General features: G+C 46.0%; 4 protein-coding genes across 4 annotated transcripts; all 4 read right to left on the bottom strand.

The window, feature by feature from the left end:
* Positions 1 to 1,085: 1,085 nt before the first annotated feature.
* On the bottom strand, positions 1,086 to 1,535 carry GL218_08569 (uncharacterized protein; the record flags this gene model as incomplete). Its single annotated transcript, XM_033585373.1, has 1 exon — positions 1,086 to 1,535. One exon carries the CDS (start codon positions 1,533 to 1,535, stop codon positions 1,086 to 1,088), a length of 450 nt encoding a protein of 149 aa, XP_033440362.1.
* A 960-nt stretch (positions 1,536 to 2,495) lies between these two features.
* GL218_08568 (Ankyrin-1) lies at positions 2,496 to 5,354 on the bottom strand (the record flags this gene model as incomplete). Its single annotated transcript, XM_033585372.1, has 3 exons — positions 2,496 to 2,858; positions 2,931 to 4,362; positions 4,477 to 5,354. 3 exons carry the CDS (start codon positions 5,352 to 5,354, stop codon positions 2,496 to 2,498), a joined length of 2,673 nt encoding a protein of 890 aa, XP_033440363.1.
* Positions 5,355 to 6,502: 1,148 nt separating this feature from the next.
* GL218_08567 (putative fad binding domain-containing protein) lies at positions 6,503 to 8,546 on the bottom strand (the record flags this gene model as incomplete). The annotated part of the gene is made up of 3 exons (XM_033585371.1): positions 6,503 to 7,461; positions 7,530 to 7,921; positions 7,999 to 8,546. 3 exons carry the CDS (start codon positions 8,544 to 8,546, stop codon positions 6,503 to 6,505), a joined length of 1,899 nt encoding a protein of 632 aa, XP_033440552.1.
* A 1,442-nt stretch (positions 8,547 to 9,988) lies between these two features.
* GL218_08566 (uncharacterized protein) lies at positions 9,989 to 13,762 on the bottom strand (the record flags this gene model as incomplete). The annotated part of the gene is made up of 2 exons (XM_033585370.1): positions 9,989 to 13,350; positions 13,591 to 13,762. The coding sequence occupies 2 exons, from the start codon at positions 13,760 to 13,762 to the stop codon at positions 9,989 to 9,991; spliced, it is 3,534 nt and encodes a 1,177-aa protein (XP_033440553.1).
* Between the last annotated feature and the right edge of the window lie 968 nt (positions 13,763 to 14,730).

Here is a 14,730-nt window from a genome sequence, read left to right as displayed (position 1 = left end):
TGCATTTCATCGCCAGTTGAATCATACCACATTCAATCCTGGAGTATTTTCTGTTCTAAGCCCTGAGTCTTATCGTGGCACGCCAATCATTGCCAAGATCAACTATTCAATCGGGTCAGCCGGTATTCTCATCCTAGGATGGTCTGCATACCGAGGTCGGTAACAAGTCACATATATTTAGCATATTCGGGATTTTATGTACGCCCAACGAAGCGTGCTTTTTTTTTTTTTTCTTAATACGCGTATTTAGTAAAATACTACATAAATGCTTAATAACTACCTGTAGAATAAGCAATTCTGATCTATGAGTTTCGAGTACTTACTACGATAATTGAATTATCACGATTAAGGGTTTTACCAAAACTTTAGGCACATACACAGCTATTCCGCCTGTTATTAAATGCCGGACCAACAGTATAAGTTTTACTAAATTATCATTTGTCTCCTTACTTCATACACTCACACCCTAAGCTTATTTCCTTTTTCTTATAAAAAGCGTATGGGCAGAGTCAAGCGCTAGCCCCTATTTCGTCCCTTACCCCATTGTACGCCCTAAACTCTGAAAATTTCAATAAACCATTAGGTAGGTAGTTATAACAACAACAAAGTGATTGAATGATAAGAAGCTCTTAATAGATCCCAATTTTAATCATCATATCCAAGAGACGTGGAGAGTTTTGGTCAAATATGTGGTGCGCAACAGCTAGCCACAATGACCAATATATCGACCTATTGGTATTACACAATGACTTACCATATCTTACATGAGAATAGAATTACTTATATTCAGTTAGTAGCTATAAGTTTAGCCAATCAACTAACTGGGTAGGTACCTACCTAAGGTAGTTATTTAGAAGTACATACAAGGTACAATCGCATCAAAGGTATAGTTAGACAAGATTCTAAACAATTGATCTAAACAATAAACTTAACTAAACAAAGATATTATCAACATGCATAAATGCAGTAAACTTGGCAACTTAAACAACGAAAACAACTCATCATTTCTTAAATATCCAGATCTATAATATCTGGCGTAGCATCACGGCCTGCTTGCTAAGACTCGGGCGTTACTAACTACCTAACTAACAAATAGTCAGTACGGCACTCTCAGTAGTAGCACAGTCGACCTGAACAGGGTAGTAGCAGGACGTAGACCCGGGAGGGCAGTCGAGAACACACTGGCCCGCGAGCTCGGCATGGCGGTGGTGCGGGAGGAATGGGTCGCCGTCGATGGCCGACAAGTCAAACCACGACCTACCGTTCTGCACGGCCAGCTCGGCTTGGAATACACTCAGGGAACCAGATACATCGGTGCATTTCAAAACGGAGCCAACGTTGTCGTTGTAGGCTGGGAGTGGGGATGTGTAATGCCGGCCGGCGTGTACCTTGACCGACGCGCTGGAGGACCCGTCGTTCTTGGCGGCGGAACACCAGACGTGGAAGTTGCAGTTGTTCTGCACGATGAGGTCGCTTGCTATGACGGCGGGAGCTGTCAGGAGAGCGAGCAGGGTGAGCTTGAGAATGTTGAACATGGCTGCGGTAGATAGGTGAGTTGCAGGATTGCTGGAGAAGCTGTGTATCTGATATTGATGCCCTTCGAAACTGGTTAAGAATAGGGTTTATCCAGGTGAAGTTGCTTTAAGGTGCAAGGTGATGGTTGGTTGGTTGGTTGGCAGGCATTATCATCGAAGCATTGGATGAAATGTATATATAGACGGAGGATATTTTTACGTTAATGGCATTATTTCTATATAGTCACTTAACTTATATCAAGTAACTGATTGTGGGCACTTTGGATCGCAACTACATCGTCGAGGGCTTTACACTATAAGTGTTGATGTGAATCACAAAGGAGGCGTTTGGTCGAAATCCAATAGGCATGCTCGACCGAGATGATGTTACGTTTATTCAGGAGATGTCTATTTGATGGTATATCTCATGTAAATAGTTTCATTTACAAGATATGGTTGATGTTACATTGAATACTCAATCCTTAAGATCGAGCACTGGTCACATACTCTATTGTACTAGCAGCTCCGATATACGAGATACGATTAACAGTCATCTATAAGACGTAGGTAGGTAGTTACATAATACCTAATGATTGAAGAAGTGGATTGATTCACTCTAAATGCGTAAGTGTAAATCTTTCAATTCCATTCTGAGTGAATATTGGATATCCTTATTCTTGGTCAAGTCCTAATCGTCTTAATGAAAGAACGTTTAGGACCGACTTTGACTTGGAAAAAGATATAACAAGTGGAAATGTTCCTTCCGGCTTCTGGTATCTTTATACCCTATACTGGAACACCTCGATTCGAGTAACCAGCCTTGTTAACTCCTAAAAAGCACAAAGAGCAAAAGGCTGTAGCAATTCAACTAGATCCTCATATCCTCCCATCCTCGCATAGTCTAAAGCAGTCGCTCCATATATATCGACTATGTCAGTTTTGACCTTTCTCTGTTTAAGAAGAGCAACAACAACAGACCGGCTACCCCTTAGTGCCGCTAAATGCAACAGTTCTCTGTATTTTTCTATGCGACCCGATGTTGACGTCCACCCCTTTATTAAGCAACTGAAGTGCTGCGAATTCGTATCCTTCTTTAATCGCCACCCAAAGTGCGAGTTGGTATCTGCGAACCAATTGGATCTCCTGATAGAATAGGAACCTTGCCGCCTCAATGGCACAGGCCTTTAATTCGGGCCTGTACGACGGGTCTTCGTCTTCCGGGAAGTTTATCTCATCTTTTGAGAAAGGAGGGCCCTGCTCTAGTAGCTTGTTCACTTCGGCTTGGTGGAATCTGGATGCTGCTAGTTCTAGCTTCGCAACGTAGATACGCATCGCGGGCAATCTCTGGCGCATTAGAGGGGATCTGATGTAGAGCCATTTGATAGGATGCTTCAACCTGTAGCACCAGCATAGTACCTCTAAAGCCGTTCGACCATGATAACTTCGTGCCGTGATATTTGCCCCGCGACTTACTAACAGGCGTAAGATTGGTAGATCGATGTCAGCGAGGTGGAGTGCAGTGTGCTTGTCTGAGTTCTTGGCATTAATCTTAATTCCTGAGTTTAGGAGATGCTCTGTTATTGCGAATTCTCCTCTACTGACTGCGTAGTGGAGTAATGTCTGTTTTCGAGTAGCGTGGGACGCTTTGGCTCCTCTTTTCAAAAGCATTTGAACCATATCTGCATGGCGATTAGCGACAGCTACAAATATTGGTGTTTCTTCATTTGCGTTTCTGGCCTCGAGATCGGCGGAATTCTCTAATAGAATGTGCACCATACGTAGGCTCCCCATCTTCGCAGCTAGGTGTAGAGGTGTTCTGCGTTCGTTTGATTGTGCATGGACGTTCGCCCCTTTCTTGAGAAGAAATTCGATAATTGCTAAACGTCTTGCTGTAAGGTTTGATGACAAAGGGTTGTCACCAGAGCAAGCCCAGTGCAGTGGTGTCGTATCGTTATATGCTCTTGCTTCGATATCTGCACCTTGGTCGGTAAGCATCCGTACTACTGGTAGATGGCCTTGGTCGATTGCCATATACAGAGGGGTGAACTTAAACCTATCCCTAGCGTTAGGGTCGCTCCCTTCAGTAAGAAGTTCCCCTATCATTGCCGTGAGCCCAAAATGGGCTGCCAAATGTAAGTTCGTCATATGAGGGCTTCGTTGGAAAATTATACTCGTAGCTTGTATTCTGTTTTCACTTCCTAGGAAGCGTCGTGCTAAAGGGTATATTTCCTTCCATGCATTTGACAAGTCCCATGTCTCAGCATTCTCGGAATCCTTTACTGCCTTGCGCGCATGGTGGCCCCATTGTGTAACGGAGTATTTATACAAAGGGTATCCACGCAGACGGTCATTGATATCCTCCTGACTGGAAAAAGGGTCGGCCAAGGAATCATATAGCAGGTAAGTGAGGCAGCATTTGCTGATGTATGTGTTTGCGTGCTCATACCACTGTGAAAGAGTTCGTTGAAGATATTCTTGCGTGGTATAATGAACTAGAGTGACGGTCTTATCGTCCTCTATAACTGCTACGAGTCCGGCACAGTAAGACAAGACATCTTTTATAGAAGGCATGTTATCTTTGTCGAATTCTGGCGAGCCATCCTCGATTGTAAGCGCCGTCAGTAACTCTTCCTCGTGGAGTGGTTTCTCGGCGAGAGCCACCCAGGCCAAGGTCTGCTTTGCAAGTTCGACTTGGCCAGGCAGCTGCCCTTCTACGCGAACCATAGCGTCTATATACGCACGATCATATCCTTCACTTGCTGGTGGTATCTTATCAAGTACCCTGCGAAGAGTTTTAGGAGATCTTTGTCCGACTAGAGAGTCAAGATGGAATCTCGCTAGTAAGAACCTAATAATGGGGTTAGGTTCCGTTACAACTCGATGGAATTAGGTATGCTAGTATGCTTAATTTTAAATATGAAGTACGACAAGGAATAATTAAGCATATGGATAAAACGCTTACATGCCATCGATAGAGGCTGCGATCTTAGCCTTAATCGTTTCGGAGAGCTCCGGATCTTGAGCCACGAAGGTAGGAAGCCTACCTATATTCGCATCAAGGTAAGCGTGAACATCATTCTCACAGGCGCGTATTTCTAACTTCGTGCACCGAGGGCCGTTGAACCTATTTACGATATGGGGGTTTGTTCTCGATGTCGCAATAAGTCGAAACCCGGAAATCTCTTGTAGCTGAAGTATCTGGGAGATGAATAGTTCCCGGGTACCGTCATTTTCTTGACACTCATCCAAGGCGTCGATGATTACAAACACTTGTGAGTATAAGGCGAATAGTGATATAAGCGTCTTAGAAATATCTTGTGCCGTTGGACTTTCAATTCCACGTTCGCAGCATTCATCATATAATTGTGTAATGGCAGTGGGAACGGATGGCTGGTTCTTCGCTAACTGCCTCCCTAGGCTTGCTAGTAGATACTCTGGCTTATGTTTCAACCGAAAATCACAGTACATATGTGCCACTGAAACTTTCTGGTTGCCTCGAAACCTCGTCCGAAGATAGTCGATGACGGTGGCCATGAGAACTGATTTCCCTGCACCGGGAGGACCATGGCAGAACAGAATCGGTTTGCTTGTATTATCAACGAGCCAACATCTAAAAGCCGGCGACTCTATCATCCAATTACCAGTTCCGTTCTGTCGACGCGAAATGTAATCGTTATATTGCGTATTGTATTCCTCGCGAGAGAGCCAGGAGAGTGGATCTCCCTCCGACTTCTTTTGAACAGCAGAAAGAATGCGGTTTACGAGGTTGAAAAGACTGGTGTGGGACTGTTTTAGAGAAGAAAATTCTTCCGTCGAGGTATTGACCATAAGTTCGACCATGCTATGGAGCTTCGTAGCATTTTGATCGGAAGTCTTTTTTACTTCATGTATTAATTTTCTATTTTTGTTAGGTATTAGTTACTATGGATGTAGAGGATTCGACTAACCCGCAGTTGTTTGTTAACGCGAGGTTTAAGAGTCCTTTCTCGCGTTCGATGGTGTTTAATATTTCTTTGACTTCCTTCCCTTTGAAGGGCCATTTGAACGATTTTAAAAAGCTTTTGCCCTCTAGCTTTGCCTGGATGAGACTGAGACAGATATTTAGCCTGTCAAAGGGCATATGAGGTCCTTCGAGTGCCTTGATAATATTCGCCCATCCGTCATCTGGCTGTGCGACGGAGACCTCATCGTGAAGTTGCTTGAGGAGGCTGCGACAACTCAGCACAGAAAGAATGACCCGATCTCGGTCGCTACTAGCACCTCGTACTTTATTCATATAATCCACGATTTTTAAAGTAATGTCTAATATGCTAGTAATACTAGCGACACTACCGAGTATTTCCATTCGATACTTGAGGCTACGTGCAGCTTGCTCATGAGGTGTATCCTGTGGTGATAAAACCAGACTGGATCTAGAATTTAGGTCTAACAGGGAGAGAAGCATCTAATTATGTCTGGGTTGCTAGGAGTAAACCCTTATAAATGTAGTGGCTGTCCACAGGGTCTAGCTGGTCACTATTCGTGGCTCATTATGAAGCAAGATTTGAATCTACTGTGTATGAGATATATGAGAATGGTGGCTAAGCCATCTGCCTTGCTGTGCTTAGCAAAGGCCTATAAACCGTAACTGGTATTCATAACCAATCATACTTATGTATCACAAGCAATTCTATTTATATACAAGTTGAAAATTGATGGTTTTGATATGTTGTTGCTATTGTCCCCCAAACCCCCCCACTTACCCCTGATATTAAGGGGTTAGATCACAGATCTGCGTAGTACTTGGCGTGGCTTTTAGTGTGGCTTGACTTTATTTACAGGTTTAATATGAACTCGGCGCGTTTCTCTCTTTCACTTCAACTTGTCATAATCCGTTACCAAAAAAAAAAAAAAATAATAATAAAAAAGGCTACTCGTGTTATGATTATAATACTCGTTTTATCAATAGTAATTTAACGATGTAAGCACAAAGGGTTAAATGCAAAGGGTCATGATTCCTTTCCACCCCCAACCTGCTCAACGCGACACAACTTCCCATTCTGCGACCCGGGATATCCCACGGACTGGACCGCCCAACCCTCGCTCCCGACCGTCGTCGGCGCCCAGAACAAACCCCACGGGTCGGTCTGCTGCTTGATCTGCAGCAGGCGCTCGTAGTGGGTTCCGTAGAACGCCTGCTGCCAGTTCGGCTCGCCCGGGTCTCCTTCGTTCATGTACGACCCGGCATCCGGCGATACCTCGCGCAGCAGGTCCATGTACCCCTGCATCATCGTGTCGCGCTCCGTCGACTGGTCCGGCGTCTGGTCCATCAGCATCGCGTGCATGCGGTTATTGCGCCACGCCGGGTTGACTGAGCTCTCGGCACCGGGCCACCCTGCCACTTCTTCCGTCGGCGAGGTCATCGTTCCGTGGAAGTAGTAGCCTCGCTCGTAGCCTCCTTCCGTGGCCGTTCGTATCGCTTTCATCGTCTTGTTCCATAGTTCGTCGTTTTCCCAGTTCTCGCGCGGAAGTAGTCGGGACCTGTATCTGGTGTTGCCTGGCGGGGACCCGATTCCTAAACTGGGTAGTCCGTAGAGATTGGTGAAGAGGAGCGCTGGGTTAGTGATGTTGATACCAAGACCGTGTAAGTCATCGTATAATGGCTGCATGAACTTGTAAACTGCCGCTCCCGTGGTGTTTGTGAAATCCGAGCTGGTTACAAAACTGTAACTGTTATTCATCTGGGGGTAGATGTAGCTGAAACAGTAACCACCGGCATCCAATATCTTGGAGGCGAATCTATAGTAAGCACTAACCGCCTGCCAGAACTTCTCGGCGTCAGTAACTACGCCGGTGATCGGGGATGTCGTATTCCTTGGTTCTAAAAGAGTGAGACTTAACGACGTTGACGTTACGTTAACTGGTGGATGCGCTTTTAAGATAGCCGAAGTCACCACCCCATAAGTTCCTATTGCACTCGTTAATAATAAGGCAGAAAAGGGTTATCAAAATAAATTGTGAAGCATAGATTCGTACCTCCACCACCGCCGCGTAATGCGAAGAAAAGATCGGGGTTAGTATACGGATCAGCTGTTACGAACTGGCCGGAAGCAGTTACAACACCAAGAGAAAGCACTTGGTCCGCTCCCAGACCAAATGTCGAGGTAATCGTCGTGTGACCCCCCGAGCTCATCCAGCCGCCGACCCCTCCCACCGTAACCCAACCGGGCGCGACTACAGTTATGTTGTGGGCCGCCATGAAGTTGCGTTCCTCCCACGACTCAACACCGGCTCCGAACTGAGCAGCCTTCCCTTGATAAGGCCCAAGCTCATACGAAGGGATAAATTCCATAGCCTTCAGATGATGTGTCCAGATACTGAGGGATCCTGCTCCTACTGATCTGCCACCAAAATCATGTCCCGTATTTCTGTTTTTATGCTGTTAGGAGTTCTTATCCTTTGAAAGGTTTAAAGGTCTAGCTATAGGCAAGTGGACTTATCTTACTTAATTACTAGCCGGATGCGCTTGTTCCTAGCAAAGTTGACTGCTGCTTGGATCTGCTTCACGCTCGTGGCGTTAACAACGTATTCGGGGAATCCTCCACGCGTACAGTTCCCCTGAGGGTCCATGGCGAGCGCACAAGTACCACCTTGCGACCATTCTGTCAACGAAACAAGTGGCTCGTCAATCCAGAAGTGCGAAAGGGACGTATTCGTAAATAAATACGTGCACCTTTCCGAATCATAGTTATCTCCTTTGTAGCAAGCAGCAGCTGCAGGTATTGGTTTCAGAAGAGCACCCTCAAGGGTCCCATTCAACTGAGCCCACTCTTCGACAGTTGGCCAGTCGCTATCACCCGGGAAGACTTTGCAGCCGTCGACGCTGCTGTCCTCCAGTGAGGCTGTAGTCTCATCACCAAAATCTATGGCAGAGAAGTCCCCGATATCTTCTTGGGTAAGTTGAATGGAGTCCGAAAGAAGAGCCTTTGGCTTAAGCGCGATAGCCCCGGAAAGAAATACGCCCGCAAAAACGGAAGAAAGACTCGGCTTCATGATGCCGAAGATCTGTCAGTACGCACTATACTGCAGCACACCTCACAAAAGACCTCAACAAACCTCCTAATAACGTTACGGCCATAGCGGCCTATGTATATTGCTCGATTAGGCACGACCACCTACAAGAAGTGTTCTTTACCTATCGAAAATAGGGGCTAGAACTCCTCCGCGGGCAGCTTCAAGATTTACCGAGCCACTGGCAAAAACGATATCGTTCCAAGTCATCGTGAAATGGGCCGATGACTATGATTATTCATCATATAAGGTCCGTCTATAGTCTCATTTGGGGGTTACCTTGGAGACATAATATCAATCGATATTTCATCGCAGTGTAGGTTGTACTACCGATGACACCGGCGGCTCTGGTCTTGGCATATACCCGGCATTAGCGCTGGAGGACCAACCGGATGTATGTATACAGTCTTGTACCCGGATCTGAGTATCGTGTTATACATACATACGGTAACCTCGGGAATATGGGCCCATGAGAAAGCGGCGAGAGGTTTAGGCTAAATAGGGATGTGCCTGATACCTCGTGTCTTTGGTAGGATTCAAAGCCACATGATGAGGCTAGATGCCGCTTGCCTGGTACCAAAGCTTAGTCTGGCGCATCTTCTTGGCGTGCTGCTATTCTAATCACTCCCCATACCTTTTTGTTATACATACATATGTACGTTTCGCATGTGGCTTAGACTTAGGCGACGACTTTTAAGCCTTACTATGCGATCGGCACAACCCCCAATTATGACCTCAAATACATACAATATTTATTTATCATAACCACCTCTCTCTTACTAAGCGAAGCAGGCGACCTCGAACGCGTGGCTATCATACGATAAGGCCGAGCAGCGCAGCAACCCCCAACGTGGCGCATAGTCTCGAACCACGTCGATGGCGGCAGAGGAACGGATTGTTAATCAAAAATGGAGACATTTCTTCGGCACTCACTTTACCGCGGCTAAACAGTAGCTTGAAAAGGGCAATGCTAAGGATTCTGCGTAACTCACGAATTGTTAGCGCTTGTTACCGATAAACGACATGCCTTACAATACGCGGGAAACGCATGGCAGCAATATTGGGCCTTACATATGGAACTGCTAGCCTATACGTAGACGCGATGCTAGTCTAAACGTTTCTATGCCAATTCGCTATAGTATCGCGTAAAAGCCGTACTAGAAGTAGGAGGAAATATGGTTCGCCTGGGTAAAGGCTTTGAGCCTAGTGTAGATCCTCGTTAGCCGAGGCACATGGGTTGGAGAACCTCGTACAGACGGCATGGATATTCCAAAGGTAGAGAAGTATACCATAGGGCTGAGTGTTTAATGTTCATGATTCAGCTAACCCCTCGACGAGTCATGGGAACCGTTGCGTCGTATTATTGACAATTTCCCATCCCATTCTGCAAAATTCCGTCTCTAGGTGCATTCTCACCAACCCAACTACGACACATCGTAAGCCTTACACTCCATCCGATGCTTCTTCCAATCCTTCCGCTGGCATTCTGACGAGCAGTACATGACCTCCTTGCATCTTGAGCATTTCAAGAGATTCCCTCCATTCTTGCCCTCCGTCGCGTTGCAGTTGCGACACTTGTCCATGTGCAAACGCTCAAGGCTTCCTTGGACACTAAGTAAATCTAGATCTACAATATCCTCCACAAAAGGTACTGAGAAAGTCGGGCTGATTGCTACGCGGGTTGCATACTTGGATGCTGCGCTATCCCACTCCGGTAGGCTTATAAATCCCTCGGGTAGCTTGCCGTTGCCGCAGCTGCACATGAATTGCTTCCCCATCTCCGTGCTAAGCGGGATCGTGGCACGAGACTTTTTGTATTCGCATTTAGGACCGTGACTCCACGTGCGACACCGCTCGGCGAATGCAGGGAGAACTTCTTTCCAGAGCACGAGCTCTTCGTCATTGACGTTGATGGCGCATATCTGCAGTTCACGAAGGATATAAAGGAACGTCTCGATTTCTCTCGAGTCAATTAGTTGTCTGGTGATAGGGATTACCGCCGCGTCTGCCACCACGGACCCCTCTGCACCATTGATCCGTATGGCGCGGACGAAGATAAGGACTTGGTTTCCATCTACAGGGTGCTGGAGTGCGAAGAGCCCAGTATTTCCGCCTTGAAGCCCCGAAGCTAACATAAACATGGAAAAGAGCGACTCTTTGAAGTTCATACGCAATGAAGCTGGCTCAGTTGAGTCTCGCAATCTTCGCTCACGAACAGAGAACTGGTGAGACGTAAGTATGTTTAGCCATCGATTTTCCTTTTGGTGAACTTGATCTACATCGAGTATTGGCAAAGAGTCTAGGTTGACTTGTTGACTATTGAGTGGTATGGGCATGGAACTTTCCCCGAGCGTAATGGGGTAGATGAAAGACGACAACGGCCCCGAAGCCAAGGGATCTGCTAGGTGTGCAATGACTTCAATGTAACCCGACGTGCGCGCGATACGTGTCTTGGCGGTTTCCTTGAGAACCGGAGCTGGGAATGACGCGGCATGGACCAGTAGTTTATCACCGAATACGATATCTATCGAGAATGGTGACGATTGTTGCAATTCCACGGGAACGCGTTCAGCTAGGAGTTTTCGAGCCTTTTGCGAAGAAAAATCGACATGATTACATAGGGACTTGATCATGTTATTTTCAAAGTTCGCGGTAATTCGGTTGGGTAGAAGTGTGTCCGTTTGGATGGCGCCCTTAACTATAGGATTCTTGTAGCTGCCCGCCAAAGGATAACCAGTCATTCCCGGCTCATATTTCGTGACAAATACATTAGAAATATCAGTCACTGTCGTCGCGTGTAAGATCATGGTGGGTAAGAGGTGCTTGAAAGTGTGAATATTCATGGGTGTGTTCTGAACACGGAGACCAACTCGAGTATCTCTTGGTTCAACCTGAAGGCCGGTAGATGGTACATAAAATGAAGCTACTAGAGGAGACTTTCCCTGCCAGCCTAGAGGGTCTTGATGGATTGTTATTGAGAAATTCTCATTCTCGCGGCGTCCTGATGTTTCCACTTGTCCAAATACGGCGTGTACGCCAGCAAAGAAATTCTCCCAGCCCACTGGATTACTCGACTTGAGCATACCCTCGAGCGTTGGCGCGTTGAGCTTGCTCTGCTCGGTGTTGTATAATCTGTCGATATGTTTTCTCGGCACCACTACTGTGACGCAGACCACTTCTGGTATGTTGTCCCATGCGTGGAAGCCACCCGCGCTTGGTATTGATCTTACTTCTTTCTTGATCCATTCTTCGGTATATAGGCCTTGTATATGTAGTTGAGCGCCTAATTCTTGACGATAAAGACTCCGCAAGGTTCTCTTGTCTAGGTTATCTTGGTCTATCATCTGCAACAAGCGTTCCCAGAAGGCTGGCCAAGTGGTAGAAGTATTTGCCTGGATATATTTCAAGAATAGCACGAAACTGCCTCTATGGAACAGTGGATACCCCTGGCCTAGAAGTTTCCTTGCTAACTCTTCGTGATTTACCCCGAGAAGTGGCGTGGGGTCCTCACTTTCGAACATTTGTATGTAGACTTGAAATACCGCACTGGCGAGCGCATGCGGCTCCACATATAAAGCCTCAAGATCGCTGGGTAATTGCGAGAAAGACGTGCTCAATTTCCAAGCCAATCTTGAATGCGCTTGTTGGGCTCCAGTTGATGTGCCTAGAGTGTTCAACAAGATTTCATCCACGCACGACACGGACGTAGCATTGGTCCAAAAGTCGACTGGGCTTAGACCAAGAAGTGTGGATATCGTCGGGGCATGACCAGGAAGTAGAGCATCAAATTGCTGCTTTCGCGTCTTTTCTGTCTTGATCAACTTCTCTATCCATAGAGTGGAACTTGCTGATATCTTTAATAGAGGTGCGGCTGCTACTAATAGATTTAGTGTACCGAGATGGTCGGCAAGATTCGAGGTATCAATTACATCGAATTTTGTTGGTGCTGAGCCGGGCGCAGCGTAAGCTTTAGGGTCAAATTCAACAGGACCTATATCAAGTTGTCGACGAAAGAGACATGTTGGTCTGTCACTTGAAGTTGAAATGGTCTGTAGTGCATGGCTAAAGGATAAGGCATCCGATACAGCGAATCTAAGAGTCATGCTTGTTTCCGGTACCTCTCGGAATGCTGCCACCCACTCGCGGAACTGAGTCTTCGCTGCAGCAATAACATCGATAATCTCGCCGTCATCTCTTTCGGGACGAAGCGGAGACCCCGGCGCTAGATTCGCTTTAGCGGTTGCGAGATGGAATCCAAGAATGGGGTCTGTGCCATAATGAAGATACGTATTTGCAGACACAGACTCCGAGAATAGCGGATTGGGAACTGTTCCTGGGTGTTCGGAAAGACTACCATGCTTCCAGAAGCGCTCTCTAGCCTTTATAATCCCCTCCTTTGACGCGATTGATAATGGCGCCGCGGATCTGAGACCGGTTAGAATGAGCTCGGGCTGGCCCTCCGATTGGCCGCTATTAATTCTGAATAGCTTTCGAGTATTCTCGAGGTCTTTCTCGAAGCCAGCGTTGGTCTTAGGCTGGGCTGACGCGTACTTCATCCATACCTGCCTGACTTCTCGTAGCGAGTTTGCATCGCAGAACTTCAGCATCGAGCCATAACGTTCTTCGCTCCATTGATCTATACTGCCTGACAATGACACTATCTTTTGTGCTTGATCCTTGATGAGCTTCTTGGACTTTTCATCGATGCGAAAATGGAAATATATATCCCATGCGATCTTGGCACTGATACCGTCGACGAGGAAGGTAAAGAGAAGTACATTTCGCGCTAGAATAATTTAGTATAAGGGTATGTAGCCGGGAAATGCTCTGCTTACCTATTATAGCAGTTTCAACATCACAGCACGTAATGTCAAGCTTTCTTGCTGCTACTCGAGTATTAACAACATCGATGACAGAAGATGATCTACTAAGAGACTTTACAGACAATTTCCGCTCGGCACGAAATGTTGAGCTTGCCCCCTCATAGAGAAAGGAAAGACCAGATGAGAGAAATAGGGGTACTTACGGAATCCTCGTTCGGAGTACGCTGTGAATAGAATATTGCGGACGTCGCCACATCCAAGAAGAAGAATATCAGCATCTACCCCCTGAGGTAAGCCTCTCGTCAGGCTGACCGCGGGAGTATTGCCAATAGGATAGAACTGAGTAAAGTATGGAATAGTGGCCGGGAGGAACATGTTGGTAAGTAATCCTGGCAGATAGAAAGGATAAAACTTCCATAGGACTTCCTACGTGCGTACTTGAACCTGTACCCAGAGAATTTCAATATGGTGGTACTCTGATAGGAATTTGCGTTTGTAAACTTGGTATGGGAGATTAGATGTCACTTCTTGCTGTTATGGTGTAGTAGACAAGCTTGGTTGGGTATAAATATCAACCCAAATAAAAGTAGGTTTAATGAAGATGCTTAGAATTGTTGTTGTCTGATTGATTACATTTCACATATGTTCGGTTATTCTTTGGTAACTGGTGTAAGTTTAAACCTGTGTCTTTCATTCTATTTTATCATGAGAAAGGTTAGGCACTTAGGTACCTATTTAATATTCATGTTGCTTCTGTTTTCCGTAGAGATGGTTGGAGACATATAAAAGTGGGGTTGGTACTAGCGGATGCTGCCGACTGGTCATGGTTTTAGACCAATCTTTTTATCTTATACCATCAAAGGCAAGTTACAGGCAGGGATGTACCTAGCACACAGCATCAATGGTACCTACACCCACCTAACCTTAGGTATCTAATCTAAGACATGCAACATCACAGGCATCACATATTCACAAAACATACAAACAAATACTTAGCACCAGAATAAGACCTCATCTCATTATCATCCAGTGACCTAATATCCAAACGAGATCGACTACACCCCAAATAACATTTTTTCATCCTATGGAAACTCTCAAGTACCGCCCGCCAAATTAAACAGACCAGAAAATAAAATAAAAATAAAAGAAGACGGCCACCCGCGTCGGCGCTAAAACGCCCAAACATCCCATCCAATCCCGTCATGGGGGAAAAAAATTCCCTTTCACCGCGATTCCCATCTCTCGTAATTCCACATTATCGTACATGACTTCTTGGCCGAGTTTCAGAGGGGAAAAAGAAAAATAAGGGAGCTCGCAATTACGCTCCAAGGTCAAGTATAAAC

This window comes from Daldinia childiae (assembly GCF_008694065.1).
Source record: "Daldinia childiae strain JS-1345 chromosome Unknown Scaffold13, whole genome shotgun sequence".
In the NCBI taxonomy this organism is placed as follows: Eukaryota; Fungi; Ascomycota; class Sordariomycetes; order Xylariales; family Hypoxylaceae; genus Daldinia; species Daldinia childiae.
The sequence above is the reverse complement of the archived record's forward strand: the minus strand, read 5'-3'. Positions and strand labels throughout refer to the sequence as shown.